The sequence below is a fragment of the Phyllopteryx taeniolatus genome, chromosome 8 (genome assembly GCF_024500385.1).
Source record: "Phyllopteryx taeniolatus isolate TA_2022b chromosome 8, UOR_Ptae_1.2, whole genome shotgun sequence".
Classification (NCBI taxonomy): domain Eukaryota; kingdom Metazoa; phylum Chordata; class Actinopteri; order Syngnathiformes; family Syngnathidae; genus Phyllopteryx; species Phyllopteryx taeniolatus.
The window spans coordinates 28,786,207-28,809,182 of NC_084509.1; the positions used below are offsets into that span (position 1 = coordinate 28,786,207).

A 22,976-nucleotide genomic window follows, 5' to 3' on the forward strand; every position below is an offset into this window, starting at 1 on the left:
TTGAAGATCCAACCACATTGATGCACTTTTATCAGGTCCAGTGCAGGTGGTTCATTTGCACACTTCATATTTTGTTGAATATGACGACGATGAGACGAGAGTTTCAGCTTTGAGTTCCAGGTGTTTAAATACGGAATACGGGGGAAAAAAAGGTACCGCCAGTTTGTTGGTTGCAGGTGGAACCGACATATAGCTGTCAAACAAGACCACTATAAAATATCTTTGGTGTCTTCATCGGAATCATTCAGTCGTCAGGAAAATGTAGCACAATAAGGAAAAGTCTTTTCAAACGTGCTTACTTCATTTCACATAATTCGGCATGCGCCACACACTCGTCTCTGCTCACTAGTGTGCGCAAAAATTGGTTGAATGATAATAAGTACATCCAATGTTTAAGTGATGTTACTGTCCATGTCATTTGGATCATGTGACAGCTGACGAATACCTTTTTTACACTTCCAGTTGGTCATTTTCATTATCTTATGCGTGCACTCGGATCTCGTCAAGCTTAACATGTCCACTCTTGTCATAGTGAAATAGCAATTTTCGAAAACATGACGCACTCGGCTTGCTCACTGAATCGTGTTGCTAACTTAAGGTCGAGCGTGTGCTCCGAAAAGGCGAACGTTAGCCAAAAACGTCCACCCAGTTAGCAATGAATAAATAAATACAAAGTTCAATGGAAAATCTCAACGGTTTTTGTTTTCAGTCCACGACAAAAACAAAAGAACTGGCCTCACTGTTCCAATACTTTTGGAGGGGATTGCAAACGAAGTATCGAGTCTATATCCTAAAATTGCTCTTGGAAGGCACGCACTGCCTAAACGTTGTGGTAACATAAAGCTCGTCGCCGCATCAGACTGGCGCAAACAGTCCATCCAACTAAGAATGTTTATTAAGCCACAGACCTTCTTTATTTTACACATCGAACACGTCTGGCTTCACGACAACAATAAAAAATGGCCGTGACGAGGCCCGCCTGGATACCGGCAGAATTTATTAGAGCGCTCGCCAATCAATCACCTAAATGGATTTCAAACTGCATTTTAAAAGCTAATTTTCCCGCACTGATAACCTTCGGGAAACGGGAGCGGCGTTATTTATGGAGGCTTTCAGCTTTCGCTAAGTGTGGCGGGATAAATGCAGGAAGGGGGACTACATTGTCTGGCTATTACTCTCCTCTTTTCCGATAGACACTTGAGGTTTTTATTTCTTTTTTTTAAACTGCGGTTCATCCAAAAGCGCAGTGTTTGTGGATTATTTTGTTCATAAAACGTGAGAGGCATGTTTCAAAACGCAGTCAAATAATAAAAAAAAAAAAAAAAATGGCCACTTCATTGTGGAAACGACAGGTGACAAGCACTCTTATTTGATTGGAAGGTGACAGTGCTCCTCTTAATAATACAGTAATGGAAAATTACCCCAAAAATTCGCACACTCGCATGCGTTACAATTGTTGGGTTTTCAGGCATGTTGAGCCCCTCCAACAAAGTGATTCATTTGCGGGGTGGTGGGGGGGGGGGGTGTCAAAGAATGGGCCCTCGCACCCCCTTTTTCCATGGCAAATCCTGGGAAAGTATCATCAAACATTGACGCCAGGCTCCGCCCCCATTCGACGGCGTCGGTAAATTAGCACCATCCGTCTGTCTGCGATACCTGCTTCCGACTGGGGCAACGTTTCAATGTACTAGTGTCAAAATTGAACATGGCGCTGTACGGACTATTGTCATTTCCCACTTTTCATCTGTTTATTCTTATTCTTATTCTCACCGAATGGAATGAAAGTAAGGCTTGATATTATGAGACTCATTTTATATTCTTGAGATTCCCTTGCTAAAATATGACTTTCTTCCCTTGTTAAACACCGACTTGAATATCATAATATTATGACAATCTTGGAAATGTATAACCTAATTCTCATAAGATTACAACTTTTGTCTGACAAAATCAGAATTGTCTTTATTTGCCAAGTATGTCCCAAAAACACACAAGGAATTTGTCTCCGGTAGTCTTTGTTCGTGTCAGGATTACCCCTCGCCCGTCCCCCTTTTTTTTTTTTTTAAATATGACCTTATTCCCATAACATTAACTTTCTTTGAAAAAAAATATAAACTTTTAACTGGGAACTACGCACCATATTCCATTCCTATGACATGCAAGTGTACACGTGAAACCTTCGTGGAAGTTTGTCAAAGTACAAATTCGCCCAAAATGGCTGCTTGGTAATGAAGCGGCCGACTTGTTGTAAAACTTGAGACTTTTTCATGCATCGTCTCATAAAATAAAAATGTCAATTTCGTGTCTATCGATTAAACTGGTGTCAGGGACCGATTTCGTCCAGTTTTCCAGGGGTTCGCTACCGAGTGCGTGTTTGAGAAACGCTATCTCCATTACAGACCAGGACACAACTTCCCGCAGATTTCATCCAAAAAAAAAAAAAAACAATTGAGAAACAAACCTTACCTAAAGTTAAGATATTGGAAAGGAAAACATCAGTTTGATATCAGTTGCAGTATTAACGCGGTGTGTTTTCAGCCTCTTCGGAAAAACAAAGACAAGCGCGAGCGCACGCACGCACACACACACACACACGCGCACGGGGCCAACTCACAGATAAAGAGTCCTCTTTTATTCTATTTATACTGCCGGCAGGATTTGTGTGAGGCAGCCAGCAGGGAGGACACAGACATGCTGATTCAATAAAACACCATTATGCTCCTTTTAAAGGCGTCAATTGGCGACATGAGTGAGGGGGTAATTATTATAAATACCAGTAATCAGTGACAATTCTATTCAACGGGGGAGGGGAGAGGGGGGGAGGGGCACGGCTGGTTTCTCTCTCTCCCACACGCACGCACGCGCGCGCACACACTTGTGCGTGCCTTTAACACACACGTATGTAACAGTGAAGACAAGAATTCTCTTCTTCCAGATGACCTTCCATACTCTGACTCAACTGGCATGCAAGTGCTCAAGGAAATGACTAAAAGATACATTGAAAAGAAAAATCATCAAATACAGCGGAGCCTTTCAGGTCGAGCAAGCACCCACAAATCATGGAAGTACAATAGAAATGATCTGTTCGAAGACCACACAGTCGTCACCTTTGTCAAATACATTCTTAACTGACGTGTACAAATAATGAAACGTTGGGAGCGTTCTGAGCTCGTTCGCTGCCAGTCGTTTGGAAAACGGTGCCCCGCGTTGCCAGCCGTCTTCTACTCGAAAGTCGTGCTTCTCTCAAATCGGAAAGCAAAGCAACGTCGCCATCTATAGGGATCTGTTAGTCATTTCAGTGGCTTCCAAATCTGAACTTCGCAGATAAACTAGAGGCGGGACCCTCTTCCACACCTCCATATTGAAAAAAAAATGGACTTGACGAAAAGATATTGGCACAAACACGCCACTGCTCGTCATCCCCCAAAAAAAAAAAAAAAGCAATAATCTTTAGTAGAACGCTAATGGACCCATGCTGCTTTAAATGTGAGTCTGCTTTTTTTTTTTTTATTTGGTTGGTTCATGACCTGAAACAAGTGACGCTTCTGGCTTGTTTCCTTTTGCTGTCAGTCGTCAGGAAGTATAAAAAAATAAATAAATAAATAAATAAAAAAACTGAAAATTCTGGCTGGCGTTCAGAGCAAAACATCTCAAGTAAACGTTAGTTCACGTCAGCGCATGATGAAAGTCATTCATCTGTGAACAAACCATTAAAAAAAAAAAAAAAAAAAAAAGAAGGTAACCTTGTCTGTCAAGCCAAGCAAAATAAAGAAATAAAACAAAACAGCAAAGTGGTGGATGGCAGCCACATGCTGATGGGCCGCTTTCAAAGTGGCCAGTAAAGCCGGCGAAAAGACAATCCGCAGTCATTTCTTTTTTTAAAAAGCCATCTGGTCCGATCACGCGTCACGTGTTGATCGCCAAGTAATAAGAGGAATCTAAGGCCTGACTTTGTGGTCACATTAGCGCGGAGGGCAAGCAATCGCCAGCACGCTTTGGTCTCGTCGACTTTCTCATCATTGTTTGCTTAATGGCTCTGACATTGCGCTTGTAGATGAGGACAAAAGAAAGCGGCGTCAGCGAGCCATAGCTTGGAGTCAAAAGTCAAATAAATGACGACGTTTTGTCTTTTTTTAAGATGTGCATACTAACATGTTGGGATTGCTGCAACAATAAAAACAAACATTCTAAAGCACTCGGTTGGTCAGCTCCGCCAGGCGCCATCTTTTATCGTCCGGCGGGATCAACGACGACGTGAAACCGACGGGCCCCTTTTCCCAGACGTAATTAGCGCCGCGCGCGAGGTTAGCAACGTCCCGACGGGATACAGCTTTTACATTCGGAACTCAAGATCGCTCCGACGACAAGCAGGACGTGATGTCATTCGCATCTCGACGGCTTAAGAGAAGCTCTTTGTAAACTGGGGAGGAGCCAAATGGAGCCCGTGTTGTTAGGGGAAATTACAGAGAGTCTGAGTATAAACTATGAATACCGGCAATTCAATATTTCTTAGGTGGGCATCCGTTACTCACCGATTAGCGCAGCACCGTAAACAACTGCTGAGGGAATTGATCAATGAATGAACTCCATAGGAAGTCAGCGAAATACAGATTTGAATTTTGAAGTTACTCAAGGAATGAAGGAAAAGTCTCAGTGTTAATGGTTGTTTATTGAGAGTGTACAAACAACGCATTACACAAAAGTTCGAACATTTGTAATTGAATGAAATAAGTGAGAAGATTCTTGCAGTTGCTCACCAGGTTTGCACACAGCTCACGCGGGGATTTTGGCCCAGAAACTCTGGAAATCCTTCTAGTTTCCCGGAAACTTGAAGCTCCCTTCAAAGGTTTTCTATTGCGTTGAGGTGTGGAGACTGACGAGACCACTCCGTGACCTGAACATGCTTCTTCTTGAGCCTTTCCTCTGTTGCCTTACAAGTTTCATCCAAGATTTGACAGCCCGTACATGACTCAGCCCGTCGGCCCGTCAATGCGCTCAAGTCGCCCTTGCAGAAAAACAGCCATGACGTTTCCGGCTCCTTGCTCGACTGTGTGGCTAGTGCTCTTTGAGTCATCCCTTTTTTGGAAACACAGCGGGTGGAGTTGATGGTTTCATCTGACCACCGCACTTTTCTCCCAAATTTCGTGTGTCATTTCAATTAAAAAATTCAAATAAAAAAAAAAAAATGATATCATTTTTCATTGAATTGAATTAATCAGGTTTTTCGTTTTTTTTCTTACACATTTTGGACAGATGACCATGTAAACCATGATCGATAAACAAAGATCTAAGCGGTTTTATATTCTAAACTGTTGACACAAAAGAAACTCGCTTTCATGTTTCGCATTTTGTTCGGGAGGTCCGAAAAATAATTTCAATGATGTCGTGTCATTTAAAAAAAAGTGCCTAATTAAGTATAGGGTGTGAAAAAAAAAAAAAAAAAAAGGTATATGATTGAGAGTATAGTCACTATTCTTTTTAGAGAATTGCAAAGTCTTAATATTGCGAAAATGAAGTTGTATTTTTGAAATTCATTTGTATAAAATGGGACTTTCCTCTCCTGTTAAACTCTGACTTTCGTATGACTATCTTTGAAAAGTACAACCTAGTTCTACCTAGATGGATCATATTTATATTATATTGAGAATTGTTTTTTTTTTTCTCCTAAAAAATAAGGATTCATATGGCCTTGAGGGCTACACGTGAAACCGAGGGGGGGTTTCTGTTTTTCTCTTTTCCCCCAGAACTTTGGGAAGCCCTGCCTTTCTGTACTCAATGTGAACTGAACCGCAATCTTAAAATCAAGGGACGTACCCAACTGTGTGTGTGTGTGTGTGTGTGCCCACGATAAATCCGGGCTGGCCCCGAACGTCGCCTTCCCCGGCGCCCCCCCCCCCGATGGCTTTGCGCTTGTGTATTCCAATTGATGACCTTTTAAAGTGAGACCAAACACCGGTGGGCTCTCGGTGCGTAATAATAATAAAATAAAAAGAAAGAGTTACTGTGACCATTCGTCACGCGCGAGAGATGAAACGAGCCGTGAGCCGAGGGAAGCGACTGCTCGGCCGCCGCGACGCAGATCAATAGACGGCCTCCGTTTTGCTCTCTGCTACAGAAAAAAAAAAGTAATTATACAGAAGAAATGTTGACAATCAATAGAGCAGTCAGCTGAGGTTAACGTCTGCTGCGCTCGCAAATGGATGTATGACCCTTCGTCAGCTGTCAATGACACCCCGCCCCCCCCCCCCCAACAAAAAAAAACCCCGTCCCGCCACTCGCGTGCACACTGACCCCAGCTCCAGAACAAAGACAGTTTTAGTCTCCTTCGCCCAATTTTGTATCTTAGGGCTGTAATTAGGCTTAAAACCTGCCTCAAAAATGTCAGCTTTTCACAGGCTTCATGTGTGATGTGATCATGTGACGTCAGCGTACATCGAAAGGCCTCAGATCGGCAAGCAACTAAGGCGACGAGTATTACATTTTACACGTGTGTGACAGGTTAAGATGTCAGTCTGCAGCATTGCCACAAGCATAATCAATCATCCAGAATTTGTTATTGATTGTCATCTTCTATTTACACTTGAATTCCAAGTAATAATGTTTTTTTTCTGGAAAGTAACAGCGGTCAACCTGTTTCGACACTTCCTTAACCACCTTCGTGAATGTCAATCAATACCTCAGTTAGCGACGGTCCCGACGCGTTCGGTTCTCGAGGCTCCGTCGTGAACGAGCTTTCACGACCGCATGAGAACACGTGGTCACGAGATACGAGGCGGCGGTGTGGACGAGGAACCTAGTAAAACGGGCTGCACGCAAACCTGACTAGCTACACCAAGCGCTTGATTACATGATACCGACAATGTTGAACACAAACACGTGTCCCCGCGCGCTGACGCCGACTCTGGAGCCTGCCAGGCGAGCTTATTTGACTCTACCCGGGCTCCAACGACACCTGGCGTGAGGGACTCCATCAGAACATGATGGGCCGTAAGGGAACGCACCGGCACGTGTGGTCGACTCAGCACGGCCTGTCCCCCCCCCCCCCCACGACCTGTCGCCGGATACAGTGGTAGACTGTGCGAAAACTTGGCAAGACCGGCATCCGGAGTGCAAAGTGGGCAAAATCCCATGATTTTTACACTTTTACAAGAATGCACATATGATACTTTAAAAAAAAAAAGAATGCATTTTCATATAATAATAAGGGTTTAACAGTTTGACTAAGTAAGGAACAGATTATTTCCATCCTATCGTACTGGAACAAGCAATCCAACCTATCAGTGCATTTAGTTGGACTTTAATGGCATGATTTCAATATATTTAGGTCATTGTCCTAGTTTATTTATATTGTTTATACTGTAAACGATCCCAATTTGGATCCATGTTAACTTTGACAACAATCCCCTGGGTACAAGTCATTTAGTCGTGAAGATTCGAGCAGAATTCGGTGAGAAATCACCTTGAGAAAAGAAAAGGAAAAGTCCAACTGTGCACAGCATTGTGCGCGTACAGTACGGGGGCGCATGAAGCAGCAGCTTGCTATGGTATTAAAATGACATTAGAGCACAAACGCTGTCCCTGTGCCACAGCAATTCCTGGACGGATTCATCAACCTTGACATCTACTTTCACTTTGGACCAGCATGAACTTTATAATCCAGCAGTGGTAGTTCAGGGGTCAACAGCAAAGGCAACCAGCGGGCAAGGGAAATCACTGGCTTTTTATCCTCCTCCCACTCCGGAGGGTGAAGAAAAAAAAAAAGAAAAAATGCTTCTGACATCCAATTTTCAACTTGATTTATCAGTGCGAAGCCAAAATTGATAGTGTGTCATTACCAGGGAGGGAGCTGTCGTGCAGAGACGTATAAAAGGGCTCCTCGTTTTGATTTAGCGCGCCAGATCAATACAACCCTATACTGTTTCAATTTGAGCGCTATTGATTTTCCTATGCCCACCCTCCACCGGGAGGGGGACATTCATCATGGAGGAGCCACATAGCGTGATCCAACGCGGCAGCCCCGCAGCCAGATCTGCTTAGTCTCCACTCAGCTCACGTGACCGCACGGCTCTCCAAAAAGCCGATCTCGCTTCCTTCGCATTGTTCTATGTACAGTCAAAGGGGGGGGGGGGGGGGGGGGGTGATGAGATCACTTTGCTTCGTCAATTTGTCGTTCCCGGTGATTCGGGTATTAGCAAGAAAAAAACATGGAAAATGGCTTGATATCAATTCTAAAATTAAACGCTTATGAGCTATTTTTGTTATTTATCCAAACAAGCGTACCTTTGGTTGTACCAGACATTAAAAAGATAGATAGATAGAGAAATATGTTCATTATACGCAAACATATACAGCACCTATAAATAGCAAAATCACAGAAACTGTCATCAAACAGAGGTCTCCTATTTTATTTTTTTTATTTTTTTTATTTTCCCCCCCAGAGCTGTGTTTTCAAATTAAGGCTTTAAGGGGGACATATAATGAAATCATTGATTCTTTAATTGCTTGTGTAAGTCGAGTTGGGTCTCTGGTGTGCCTGTCCAACAGTCAAATGTGAAATTAAACAACCAAGAAAAATTGTGGGTTTTCTGCCAATCTCGAGGATGCGTCCGTAAACTAACCGTTCTTCATTTTGGCAAAGTGCAAAGTCACACACATTTGATGATTGCGCCGTTGCATGCAGCACACGCATGGATCTGCAACAATAAATAACCAAGTTTGGCATCCGTGAATTTTCCTATTCACAGACTTTTTTTTTGGGGGGGGGGGTGGAACCTATGCTCTGGTATTCACTGAAAACTCACCTATGCTATGTCTCACATAAAAATATTGCTTTACGCCATCTAGTGGCAATTATGTCAGGCCATAGCTTTGTCTAATAGAAAAAAAAAATGCTTTGCCGCCATCTTGTGTCAACTATGGACAATTAATGATATTCTTTCTAGCTTTTCGCTATTTGCGGCAGGGCTCGGTCCCAATCGGCCATCGCGGGGAGTTCACTAGACTGTAAAGTGTCTGACGTGCCGCCGTCATGAGCGAAAACGCGATCATTGTCTTTACGGGGGCTCGCTTTTCTTCTTCACATGCCCAAATACACTCGCCTATAATGGCAATACCTCGGCGCCGCCCGCCCCCGGTCGTCATCGTAAACAAAAGCCGTTCTCGCCATTGGCGCGGCATTCGGGGTGAAACGTCACTCCCATCGAAACGGGCTCATTTCAGCAAAACACAATCGGGTGTGTCTAGTGTAAAGACGACTGGGACAAGTTTAAAATTGCGCCCCAGAAATCTACATTTTATTTCATGCAGCAGCAATGACAAATATCCCAGGGCAGGACTTGAGATTTCAGTGCATTAGGCTGAAAATAAACATTTCCAGCTAAGCTTTGTTCGCCCCCACCACATCCAATTCAACATGCCGGAGGGCTTTATATTTTACAAGAGCGGCATAAATGGAAAAGTTAATGTAGCATTGAATAAGGCTGAGCTGCCGCGCATGCGACGTCGCCCCGAGCCCTCGGCGGCATATTGCGTCATTTTTCTTCAACAGCAGGTTACCATTAAATTTGAATTTGCTGCATTTTTTGGGTGCTTTTTTTTTTCCTGCGGTGTCATTTACAGCACCATCGCCAACGCCATCTTCTGTATCCATTCAAAGGCTTTGCGTCAGACACAGAGAGAGAGAGAGAGAGAGGGAAAGATCCATAAATATTTGAACGAGAGCCCAGAATTCTTTTTTTTTTTTTGGTGGCCTGACCACTCCCACCCAAGGTTCAGTGCATTTCATGGAAGCGTTTGGTGCAGCCATAACAAACACGGCTTGTTAAAATTCTGCTTCTGATTAGAGCAATAGAAAATGTAAAACCTGCTCAGACAGGATCACGTAATCACTACTCTATGCTACTAGTCGTCATCCAGCCAAATCAGTGGTTAGTCAAAACGGTTCTATGGTTCCAAGTCTACGGCCTGACTAAATGAAGCTCCTCCCACAGTGTTCCTGGAGCCAAACCGACATTTGTATGTTAGACAAGGCTTTGGCCTGAGCACAAAAACATCAAATAGGTGAGTCCCACCCACAAAACGACGGAGCGCGAATATGCGGTGTATCACTGAACAAAGTTGGGTAAAAAAAAAAAGTGATAAGTCATAACTGTAAAACTACGGGAGTTTACTAAAATAGAGTCTGCATTAAAGCACTTCATGAGGCTGGCTGCAGTCTTCTCCTTTCTATGACAGCTGCTCTCGTAAATTTGTTTTGTGGGTGGTTTTGGTGAAGTATTTTTTGGCAGAGTCTTGCTAACCACCAACTCAATAACCACGAAACCTTGGCAGAGTTCTGCTGAAACAAACATCACTTGTGCGCTCAGTTCGTCCAAAACGAGAGCTGCTTCTTCATCTTTCCCCTTCGCTGTCCGGAAGCAGAGAAGTGGACGAGCGCTTATTTTAACAGGACCCGTGGGGGCGGCAGAGAGGGGGAGGGGCACAGTCCGAAACGACCACCAGGTGCTGGTGTGTGTTGCTGAGCAGGTCAATGGATGCCTGGACAGAAAACACCCCCCACCCCAGATACACACACACACACACCACCCGCCAAACTGTCGGATGAGCGGCCAATCAAGCGTCCCCCTGGGGGTATAAGGCCGCCCCGCGCTGTAATTGCGTTTGCTGACCCTGGAGGATTCTGGGAAAATGACATTAACCCGCAGCCTCATCCTACCGCGGCAGAGTTTGGAGCAAACTTCTCACTCAGTTTGAGGGTGCTGTAAAAACCTTTTTACCATGACTCGCTTATCCAAGCACCTTCAGACGCCTTCATGGCCTCACAGATAGTCGGAACTTAGAGAACTCTCACACCAATTCACGTAAAAAAAAAAAAACTGCCATGCTGTAATTTGAAAGACAATATATATATATAGGAGGAGGAATTGGTTTGGAATAATGAATTGTAGCAACCCTACTGTTGTGTTATGTCGACTGTTGCTAAAGTTCCGACTGTCTGTGAGGCTGTGAAGGTATCGGGGGGGGGGATTAGGTTCGTGGAAGGAAGATGATGAACATAAGCGTGTCTGAAGCGTAGAGCAAAACACTAGCCGCACCTTGGTTACGTTCCACAAAAACCCTACAAGTAGCAACCAATCATTTATTATATTACTATATACATTTCTAAGTTTCATATACCTATATGGATTTCAATGCCAATTTGTGAAACTGCCCTTCAGCAATAGATGAAGGTATTTTTTTTGGCCACTTGAGGGAACCATCTACACACACACACACACACAAGCACAAGCACATACATGCCTATTGGGCATGCCCTGCTTGAAGGACGTGGACGACATCCCATACAGACATGGTGTGAACAGGCGATTTCCTGGGTTAACCATTTTTGCAAATTCCTCACACTTGTGGTCCTGGCGATGTACTCAGCAAAAAGCAATATGGGCGCTGAGAATTCATTACACAGACTAAACTACAGTACTGTTGTAGAAAATCAAGCTAAATATTGCTCTTTACTTGCTTTTTTCCCTGTTGATATTGTTATGCGCGTGTCCATTAGCTATTTGTCAGGTTGGTATTTGTGAATGTATTTCCTAAAACTCTGACTGTGGCTTGTGTTCTAAATGGGTAAGGTTTCTTTTCTGCTAAGAACAAGAGCTCAATTGACCTTCAGCGAGTCATTGCTGCCAAATTGAAATCAATTAGAACTGGAAAGCTGACTGTATCAGAGATGTGCAGGTGAGTAATTACACTACATTGACCTTTAAAACAAAACAAAACAAAAAATCTGTGATGCACTCAATCCGCAATTTAGTGAGGGATTAGTGTATTTGAGGATAGATTTACATATTTTGCAAGCGACCGTGCTGACCGTCTCATTTTTAGTAAAATATTGCCGGACACTGAAAAGTCAATGAATTGGCCAGTCCCTCAATGACCATGTCATGTCTGATTTTTCACCTTATACAGTTTTGAAGAAACGTACCCATTGTAAATAATAAGTACAATTATCTAAAGCCGGCGTTGCGTCTGTCTTTCAAGCAATTTACCTCACAAAATGTCACGTTTTCAACGGACACTTGGCACATTCAAGCTGCGGCGTAAGGTACGGGTCTCAGTGCAGGCAGTTTTGCGATCTTCGTTTTCAGTTTAGCGGTCGTCGCTCACTTTCTGCCCCCCAGGAGGTACCCTGGTGCCTATTGTTTACAAACATTTTTCTCGAGGCTACTCACCTCTGGCCCAGCGTTCCCCAGGCGCCACGTTTGTTGGTGAGGATGTTGACGATCTTCTGCCGCAGCTGATTGGCCGTCACGTGGTCCCGATGCTTGGCGGCGCTGATCAGGTGGTCGCACATCTTCTCTTCCTCTCGCCTCTCGGCAGCGTATTGGCCGCAGTTGGACTGAATCGATGAAGAAAATGAGACAACGTGTAAAGCCCATTACAGTATATACTGTTGCAAATATTAAGAATGCTTAAACTATAGCAAAACAATGTTTGACTGTTTTTTTTTGGGGGGGGGGGGGTAAACTATCACAATATCATTTCAAGAGTGCGCACTATCCACATCCTCTAATGGAGCATTTGTCACTCTGACTAATGCTCCGGCTTCAGTCAACACACTTGAGTGCGCCGAGATATTAGCAGACAGCGGAGAGATATATTGGGGCTCCCTCGGAGGAGGGCCGTAAATCACGGCCGGCTCGCCGAGGCGAGTCCATTCGAGGGGGCTCCCTGCTTGGCGGACGTGGCTATTAAAAGCAGAAAGGAAAATAGTTTAATAGAGCCGCAAGGACCGTCACCTGTCAAGGACGAAACACAGCTACAGATCACCGTGCCGAGTCTATTATTGGCTTCTTTTGAAGAGGAAACGGGGAGCCAAATAACAAGGCTTACTTACAAATCGGACATACGGTATAGACGAGCATATACTGCGTGTCTGTTGAAAATTGGAAGTGCGTTGTATTCGTTTATTGGCCATAGAACATGATTTGGTATCCAAATGAGAGCATTTATTCATCATCCCAGACAATATATGGATTGTGAAACAAAACAAAAACAATAGTCATCACAACAACAACGTTTGGAGAAATTGATCAAATGTCAACAAGATAAAATACAATAACATTGGGGAAAATAGAGATGTACAAAAATAATAATTACAAAATAATAAAAAATGCATAGAATTAGATGAAAAAGTTATAAAAGAAAAGAAAACTAAATCGATAAAATAACGAGAAATGCAATCTGAAGATGAAATAAAAATAAAAAAAATAATTTGAAAACCTCAAAGTATATAAAATGGACAGAAGAAACACTATTTTGGTTTTAAATCTATGAAATAAAATAACATTTATACAAAATATAATTCAAATAAATTTGAAAATTTAAAAAAATAAAAATTTGAAAATAAACACTATACAAAATATTGTCAAAAGTTAATGCAATAAATAAAAGAAAATACATTCAATATGCCAATAATGGCCACGGATTTGATTTATCCATCCATCCATTTTCTGCCGCGCTTCTCCTCACGCGGGTCGCGGGCGTGCTGGAGCCTATCCCAGCTATCATCGGGCAGGAGGCGGGGTACACCCTGATCCGGTTGCCAGCCAATCGCAGGGCACGGATTTGATTGATATAAATTTAGGAATATATTAATTAGATACTATCTATCTATCTATCGATCCATCCATCATTTCACATAAAGTACATCGGAGCATCTCAAAGTAATATAGACAGACTCCATATCTTTGCTGCTTGAATGAGATTGTCTTACAAACCCCCCGGGAGGACGCCGGCTAATATTCAAAATCTAATTTGCTAACAGAAGCCGGGAGCTAATTGAATTTCCTGCATCAATTTTGAAATCTGTCCGATATTATACTTGAGCGTATTCCTCATCAAGAGCGTAACTCGATCTGCGCGTGGCCACGTGACGCGTCGTGACAAATATCATTTTCGAGCGCTCGACGCGCCGCCCCTGACGCTGCCTTAATTGTAAACGCGTCTTATCCGCGCGCCGCGTCTTCCATCTTTGAGAGGCACGGCGGCGATAATAAAGTGTGGGCTGTCACGAGTTGGCAGACAGAACGGATGGGGCCAGGTACACGCGAGCAAGCGCCCCCGTCTTCTTCTGACATTGCACATCCAGACGTCTCCTCCGGTTTATCTAGCGGGTCAAGGATCCCGGGCGACTGTAAATCAAGCAGCTGTTTGAGGACGGCTGCTGTTGGCAGATAAGAAAGTCATCACTCCCCACACGTACACGCTGCTAACAGAGGTGACACGCTGGTTGCCTCAATGTGTCCGTCCGTCCGTGCGTTTTCTTCTAAGACACACACAACAACCGCCTGTATATTTATCACACTATCTATCTGTCTAAATATATACTGTATGTATCCTATTAACAAACCCGCCTTAACTTACCTACCTACCTACCGATCTATCTATCCTACCTACCCACTCAACCTACTGACCTACTCACCGAGTGATTCTAACTACCTGACCGATCCAGCTACTCACCAATCTATCCTACCTTAACCTAGCTACTGTGCTAACCGATCATACCTACAGTCGACCTACCTTTAGCGATCTAGCCTAACGACCTACGAACCAATGAGTGGTGAATCAGAATTTTCTGGTTTGATTCACAACGACTAACATACGAACTCCTTGATTCTGACATGAACGGCAATGGTGCAACGCATATTTCATGACGTTTACCCTTTTTTTTTTTTTTTTTTTTTTTTTACTCCATTTTGACTGATTGCGCATGGTTTCCGTGCATATACGCTGTTGTCGATCGCCGTAGAAAGTTTGTTTGAAAGAAAAAACAAACTAACCTATATACAGTAGCAACGCCACCTTACCTACACAGTGTACCTACCGAGCGATCTATCCCATTTACCTACCTACCCGCTCTATTTACCTACTTAACCACCTACCAGCATTACATACCTCTTATCTACTGCCCTAACCTACCTACCTAGCGATCCATTTTACTAATCTACCTAGCTACCAGCTCACCGACCCACCCTGCCTACCAATCTATCCCACCTTACCTACTGTATCTACCTACCCAGGCTACAGACCAACCCATCTATCCTACCAACCTATGTACACTAGCTACCCATTTATATAGAATTCTACGATATCAATTTCTTCTGCATTTATTTTGAGTGCTTGTTGTGTCCTCATTGAAGTCCAACAGCCACAGTTGAGGCTCATGAACTTCAGGTCAATGACAGGACAACATTCCAATGCAAAATGTGTACCTCGAACTCGGCGTGTTTGTGGACGTCCTCGGCTCGCTGTCTGTTCAGGATGAACTCGGCCTCGTTGGCCACGCGGACAATGTGGTCCTTCATGGCGTGACACAGCAACCTTTGCAGAATATACATACACGCTGTTCTTGGGGAAAAAAACATCATTTATCTTCTTTTAAAGGCTTTGAAGACTTGGGGGAAGCATTTGCAGGTCCCCCCTGCAGCATTACAGGAGGACGGCCCCATTTTACACATCATTAGGCTGGCTTTGTTTGAATTAAAAGCGCTTTTATACAGTCTGTAATTTGCCTGATGTCCCAGCAAGACTTTCCGTTTATCACGCAGAAATAAAAAGACTTCAATCAGCGTTTCGGACAGCTGTTCTTCTCTGTAACCAATGAGGCAATGATGGGTTCTCATGAGAATTTAGTTGGAAAGGGTAAGGGGAAATAAATGTAGGGTTGTATGCAGCCCTGAATCTGAACATGTGACATTTCTATTTGTTTGACTTATTACAGTTGTTTTTGTTTTTTTGGTATAGAATCCTACTACGAGGCACTGTTCTGACACATTCTCCCTTTTCGCTCGCAAAACAGTATTGCTTTGGCGCTATCTGGTGGCATCTTGAAGTCAAGCAAGTATGTTGAAGTCAGTTGAGGAGTTTCATTTCGATACGAGTCGTGCTTTGCTGCCATTTTGTGGCATCTATAGGCAATTATAAAACTTTTAAGGGGGCGTCAATCACTCGTGGCTTTTCGTGGAGGTTCACTGAGCGTGATTATTATTATTTTTTTTTTTTGGTATGAAATCCTACTAAATTCTGGTCATCTGAAATTAAACTATAAACTGACTTTGGAATGTAAATATTTTCCAGCTAGCAATGCTAACAGACAGCCGACGGGGTATGAAAATCAGAACCATGGATAGCGCAGTGTGCCGCCACGCTGACTCTTTATCCTGGCGCCAACGGGGCAGGGGGGCACTGAAAGAATCCCGGGCCCGGCTGGGCATTGGAGCAGGGGGTCGTGCCAGATGGGTCAGCAGATGGGCGAGGAGGCTGAGCCGCCCCTGATCTGCTCAACGGAAACCCCCCACGAGTCTGCGCGACGAGGCAGACGTTACGAGAGCGCGGCTGCACTCTATTGACTGTTTTTCTGCATACACACTCTGATTTACATTTATTTTACACCAGTTTGTCAAACTGATATGATGGCAGGAAAAAAAGCTGAAGGACCCATGCCTGAAATTGAACAGGAAGTCAGCCATTGAAGTAGCCATTTTGGGCCAATTCCTACGAGAAGACTCGCCCAAGTATTCCAGACAAATGGGCATTGTTGCCCTATGGCGTTTAGTATAGGGGTGGCGCATACCATAAAATGTTTGATTATCATTTCAGGGACTCGTTATGAAAAAGAGGGTGCAAGGCTTCCTGGAAAGTTCGACAAATTTGCCTCCGGCGCTAGTGTCACACCGATCGTCACAAAACTGGGGTGGACGCGTCAAAGTTTCAATGGCCGAAATTGAACACGAAGTCGGCCATTTTAGTTTAAAGCAGCCATTTTCAGTGCCGGATGAACGGCTACTTGGGAATTCGACCAAATAAGCCCCAATGGGAAGCGGGAACCCTTGACGTCAAAGTTTGATGAGCATTTCATCCATGAAAAGGGCCCCTTCGCTGCTTGCAGCTCCAATGAATCACTTTATTCAGATGTACCTGCCTCGGGTTCGCACTCGGGTCGTCCTCCACGTGGAATTAACGATACAGATGAGGTGACATTGTTCGGCATCGATGTGAACAACTCAATGAGGCTCTCGGTGCTGCATTGATTGCCTACCTTCCTTCGTTGATGAGCTCAATAAAGGCCAAGCCGGCGTTCTTCTGGATGGAGTTCTGCCACTCCTGAGAAGACAAGAACATTGGGACGCAAGTTGCATAAGTGAGTTCCGTTGAAATTGCATATTTCTAAGATCAGCTCATTTGGTAAGAAAAGAAAGAGCGTTAAGTTTGTGACAAAACAATGGCGGCGGCGAGAAGCTGCAAACCACATGTGTGATTGCCCCGTCCCGCGTGGTGAAAAGCTCTGTAAACACCCCCAGAGACATAATTGCGGGATGAAACCGTATCCTCCCGCTTTAAACGCGGCCATTTCCTCCGGCCTGCACAGTGACAGATTAGTGAGCGAGCTGTCCCCCCGCACGCCTGCCTGATTTGCCATTCACCATCTCTGGAAATGATTAAAAGGACGCTCCCCTCGGTGTGGGAACGCGGGCTCTCTCCTGTAAACCCACGGAGGGGAAAGAATAATCGGAACAAATTCAGATCAGATAACTGAGCTCATTGAAGACGTTTCATCTCAAGTTGTGCTTGAATGCGTACGGCGGCGGCGGCGGCGGCGTCGTCGCCGCCGTCGTCGTCGTCCAGGCACGCTCGTGCGGTTTTGCTCGTCATACCTGACAATAACGTGGCGGTGCACACGGGAGCGACCCGCGCATGTGTTAACTAAAGGAGACGCTGAAAACAAACTGCTGAGCATCTGGTGTCCAAATGTTCCCCGTAACCCCCCCCCCCTCAACCCTTACACAACCCCCCCCCCCCCCCCCGATCTCCTCTCCCCCTTTTCTGTGGTACAGTGTCAGCCTGCGGAATAAGCTGTCGTGGATTTGGACAGGGATCATGCCCCGCTCCGGCGCTCACGTGACAAAAATAAACACAGAAACGGAGGCGCGTGCGACACCTACAGTAAGCGACTCCGTCTGACAAGGTTTGGACTGAAATGTTTGGAGTTCAACGATATGTTTAGAGAACATTTCAGAATGTTTGTCGAGAGAAAGGTGAGTGGCTACCACTGCACTGAAACGATGACATTTATTTATTTTAGATTTTAATCACAGCCACTTCGAAAGGGACGGACTGGGAACTAAACCGCCGCCATCGCGTTTCCGGGAGGCATTTTCTTACAGGTATCGATAAAATGTTTATACAAGTTGTCTGATCAACTTCGCAAAACAAAAAAACTAACCACGTTCCATTTTTGTTCGATTAAAATCCAATTATTATTGCAATCATTTCCCCCCCCGATGACTATATATTTGATTCATTATTTTTATCTTACTTCCTTTTTCTTTCTATCGTATGTGGAAACGTCAGCCATCGGGATCATTTTCCGCATTTTCTCCATCAATGACAGAACACAGTTAAAGACCTGAAATCCCAAAACTCTCGTATTTTTTATTTTGGGGGGGGGGGGGGGGGGGTAACGTTTCCCGCTTTCATCTTGCTGAGATTCGGCAGGGCAGCGAGTATTTGTGAGCGCTCAGATGCGACCTGTCAGTGCGCATGGAGCCTTCGCTTTTATCTGCTCGGTGATCCTCTCCACATCTGGAGGCCTTCCGTCACTAAATCTCCACTGGCTCCACTCCTTCGCGGCGGCGGCGCCGCCCGCCGCCGCCGCCGCCCGCCTCCCTCGCGTACGCGCAAACTGTTACAAGAAACAGAGCCGCTTGACCTTTTCGCTCAGACGAGGAAAGCAAAGGAGCCGGGCGTCTGCGGCCCGTCGCGCGCCGTGATTGCTGCCATTAGTATGCATGAATAAGAGGAGGCGGGTCAGTAGCGCTAATTTATGCAGAAAAGTGACAGGCCACAAAACAGTGAGGGTTCGAGGGTCAGTGAAATCTGTCTGAAAACATTACAGTAAGAGGGGTTGGGGGGGGGGGGGGGGAATTTGACCAACTTGGCGTTTTGTACCTTGGAATACTTGCTGTGGGTCTTCGGTTTACGAGTGGAGTTCCACAGCTAGAGTGAGCACTCGCGACGTTGCGGTTTCTCATTTGCAAATTCGCTGACTGGAGGATTTTTGCCAGAATAATTCACCTATTGGTTGTTTCTGCGTCATCTGGTGGCATCTTGATGCCAAGGCACAATGTTGAAGTCATTTGAGGAGTTTCACTTCGACAAACAATAGTGTTTTGATGCCATCTTGTGGCATCTATAGGCAATTACAAAAATTTGGGGTTATAGGGAACAGGCAGGGCTTCACGGTACAAGGAATGAAATAGTCTGCATTTCATTTGCATTTTGTTCATTAGCTTTTTTGTGCGTGTATTGAGTACAGTACAATTGTATCACAGTCCGGATAGTGTTGCGTCCAAACTGCCGGTTGCTAATAGCCATAGCGGTGTTAGCGCACACAGCGGCGGTCCATCTCCTCGTGAGAGGAGGCGGTCGAAGGGCACGCCACTCTTCTCTTTGGTCGCTCTTTGAGGCCGTGTCGTTTGATCGATACGTCCGCCGGAGTTTCATCCCCGGACCCCTTAATGGCAGAAACCGCTCGAGCGGCGGCAATGCTATCTGAGGATCACGGGACAATTGCGGGGGTTTGGGCCGGGGCGGCAGCGCTGATCCTCTCACGTGCAATAAATCCAAACGTCCCGCAGAAAAACCCACAGAAAGGCGATCCCGTCAGAGAACTTCCACTAACTCAACGCCGGCTGTCCTATTTGCAAGTTTTTTTGGCGGGGAGAGAGTGTGAACGACAGCCCCCGTAGAAGCGAGGCCGAGCACCCTTCCGGAGAGAGGACGTTCGGGGATGCGACAATCCACCTTCTCCTGTCTGGATCCACAAAAGAGGCACCAAGTAATGGCTTCCTTGTGGCCCTCCCGACGGAAGACTGATGGGCTGACAGAAGGTATGTTAAATATCTCCCTTCGAACTGCTACATCGGGGCTCCGACCTTGCTTAAAACAAGGGCTTAACAAGAGCCTCACAGGCTCGGCTCCGGAAAGGTGGGGGGGGGGTGAGGTGAGAAAGTCACTACTGCTGCTGCTGCCGGAACTTTTTACATAAACAAAACGACAATAAGCGAAGCGGCGGCAGCAAAGAGTGAACTATTTCACCCTCCCGTTCGGTTGCAGGTCAAATCGACCCGGTTTCAAAGTCAAAATAATTCATTTTTGGCTCCATATTGCTAGCCAAAATTTGACAAAAAGTCAGCTTCAGAAATGTTACGGTACCGCAATGCGCTCGAGCGCAGGCAAGGAGAGCCACAGTTGACGATGCACTCTCAGCCGTTTATTGAACAGAACAAACGGTCATACACACAAATACAAAATGAGAGCTGCTGTAGGCCACAACTCTCGCCCAGACTAACCACACAAATGTCACGCACTTTCAAGGCACACAAATACGACAGTCAGTGCGTGTGTGACTTGGTTTGATTACACCTAATAAAACCCTTTATTTACAATCTCTTTTATGAATTTTTTTATACAATAACAGTGCTATTTTTGTTTATTTGTTTTTTTGGGTGGGTGCATCAGATTAATAGCATCATTTCTTATAATGGACCAAACTTAAATTGTTAGGATTCATTTGACTGGGGGAAACATGGGGGTTCATAGTCATAGTTTATTGATCTGCAAAGTCATATTGCATTTTTAAAATCAGTCATTGTATTATATTTTTTTTAATTCATGTTGTCGTGACTACACGTGTAACTGGTCCCAATGACCTTGAACAAGAATCAAACACCACAGAAGGGTTTCCGCATTCATTCTCGAACTGAGGTCGAACTTGGGCCTCCACAAAATAATTTGGAATGAATTGTATCATTTAAAAAAAAAAAAAAAAAAAAAAAGTACAGACCTCCATTTTGGGACCAGCTCACCAATAAAACCAATTATTCCTCCATAGCGCTCTCATACTCCTTTCTTATGTCAAGTTAGACAGGTGAGCCGAGGCAAGCTCAGCACACACCTCGGGTCAAACGTTTCCCCAGACAAACTTACTTGAGAGCAAAGCAGCATAACGAGCTCCACCACTGACGTGCTCGACTTCATGCACACGAGCCCTGGAGAGACAATAATAATAAATAAAAAAAACAACACACACAAATTAGTTTGGTAATTTCACACATAACACCCATGAGTATTTGTAGGATTTAAAAAAAAACAAAAAAACACGTGCACAAAATCTTGCATGATGTCAGCAACAACTCACTTTAGCAAGAATCAATTGACTATATGATCTTTTTCTCATGCTTTTTTTTTTTTTTTTTTAATACCGAATGAGGCAACAGGCTCAACAAGTGCTGTTAAGAGAAGACAGATTGTGTTTCACCCTGGTTACTCCCAGTCAAATTTATGCCAGCCGCTTTTAGCCCTGGAACACATTACTTGTATTGATATTATTTCCGACGGGGAAAATGTCCAATCCAAATAATTGGGAACAGATTATGGTTGACTTCAAGAGTTTCCATTGGATTTTCTTAAAGACATAATGTAAAATCCTAGAAATGGATTACACAAGCACAGTGGCAAAAGACCACAATGAATCCCCCTGGCGTCCCTCTGCACTTTCTCACACATTCCAACATGCGGGTGGATGAAATTATCAGAGCGTTAGTTGCTCTATCTAGTGGGGTTGGTGATAATTACACATTAATCCAATTCCCTTCATTTGCATCCAAGGGAGAATACAATGCACGGAGACGAGCAGACATTCCAGGAGACAACAGTACAACACAGAAATCACAAATAAGTTGCATTGTCTTGAACTTTATCCCCTCTGTATTACAGTTGTTTCTCAGCAAATGTTCCTGGGACAATTTGATTTGTTGTTTAATTATCAAAAAGGAACAACCTGGGGGTAATAATCACAATAAACATTGTTTACATCTTTTGACTAACTCATTTACCAACCAGTTTATTACAAAATGGTCGACAAGTGGAAGTAGTTTCAAACTGAAAAGTGACGTTTTTTTTTTTTTTTTTTTTTTTTTTTTTTTTTTGAATCGGTAACTTGAAAAACGAGTCAACAACGGAAACACACACACACCGTAGGTATGCGCGCACTGGCTCACGGGGATAGCATTCCAGCTGACAACACTGTAATGAAAGGACAGCCAGGTGTGAAAAGCTCATTCGCAGAAACAATGACTTCTCCCTGCGCTTGTCTGCAGAGACGCATTAAAGGTCAGTCATTAGCAAAACCCCGCCCCCCCCCCCCCAAAAAAAAAAGAAAAAAAAAAACGAGAAAAATGCAAGGCTGTCACACTCATTAGAGGCCACGACATGAAGAAGTCGACATCGTCTGTGGAGTGACAGGCTGTCACTCAGACAAGAGTTAACACGCGCTTACGTAAACACGGAGAGGATGCGCGATGGCGTGATGTGACGGCCTAATGATGGCGGCTCGAGAACAGCAATTTGTGTCACTTTTGTAAACTATAGTCAATGTTTTGGTTTGCTTGATTTGGTTGGTGAAGTCGTTACGGTGGCCGTCACCTTGCCTGCGAACTAGCTGAAGGCAATTAAGTGTAAATACCGCTAAAATCAATCATTGCGGACACCGAATTTGTGTACTTTAGTGGTCAGATCACCCAAAATTTACACAGTAGCGCCCCCACAGAAAGTTAGAAAAAAATCTCAAAATATTTTTTTTTGCTCACAACACAAAGCAAGTCGCAGCTTTGGAACTGGAGAAAGGCGTAATGTCATTTTGTCCGTGACCTCATTCTCAAACCGAGGTAATATTTCCCATTCAAATGAATAGAAATGCAATTCATCCGTTCCAGCCGCACAACAACGTTATAGTTACCTTATTTGGATTGTTGTGTGGTTAGAAATAAATACTGTGCAATATCGAAATCGGTGAAAACAATTTATGATGACGAAATAATAGCGGGTTTGCCGACAAATCGCTTTGCGGCGTTTTTGCCATT

At 44.3% G+C, this 22,976-nt stretch overlaps 1 protein-coding gene across 11 annotated transcripts in view; it reads right to left on the reverse strand.

The window, feature by feature from the left end:
• nbeab (neurobeachin b) overlaps positions 1-22,976 on the reverse strand; it is a 202,183-nt gene that overhangs the window by 94,854 nt on the left and 84,353 nt on the right. For 9 of the 11 annotated variants that reach the window (XR_009789828.1, XM_061782795.1, XM_061782798.1 and 6 more), the window contains 4 exons: positions 21,043-21,104; positions 17,093-17,157; positions 15,267-15,375; positions 12,225-12,391 (listed from right to left, as the gene is read on the reverse strand). Coding sequence is in view for 10 of the 11 variants with exons in the window: in XM_061782795.1 (XP_061638779.1) it covers positions 12,225-12,391; positions 15,267-15,375; positions 17,093-17,157; positions 21,043-21,104 (403 nt within the window). In the remaining variant the exon portion in view is untranslated. Of the gene's footprint in view, positions 1-12,224; positions 12,392-15,266; positions 15,376-17,092; positions 17,158-17,708; positions 17,766-21,042; positions 21,105-22,090; positions 22,128-22,976 lie in introns of those variants that run through there. The other 2 variants (XM_061782803.1, XM_061782804.1) reach the window with 2 other exon arrangements.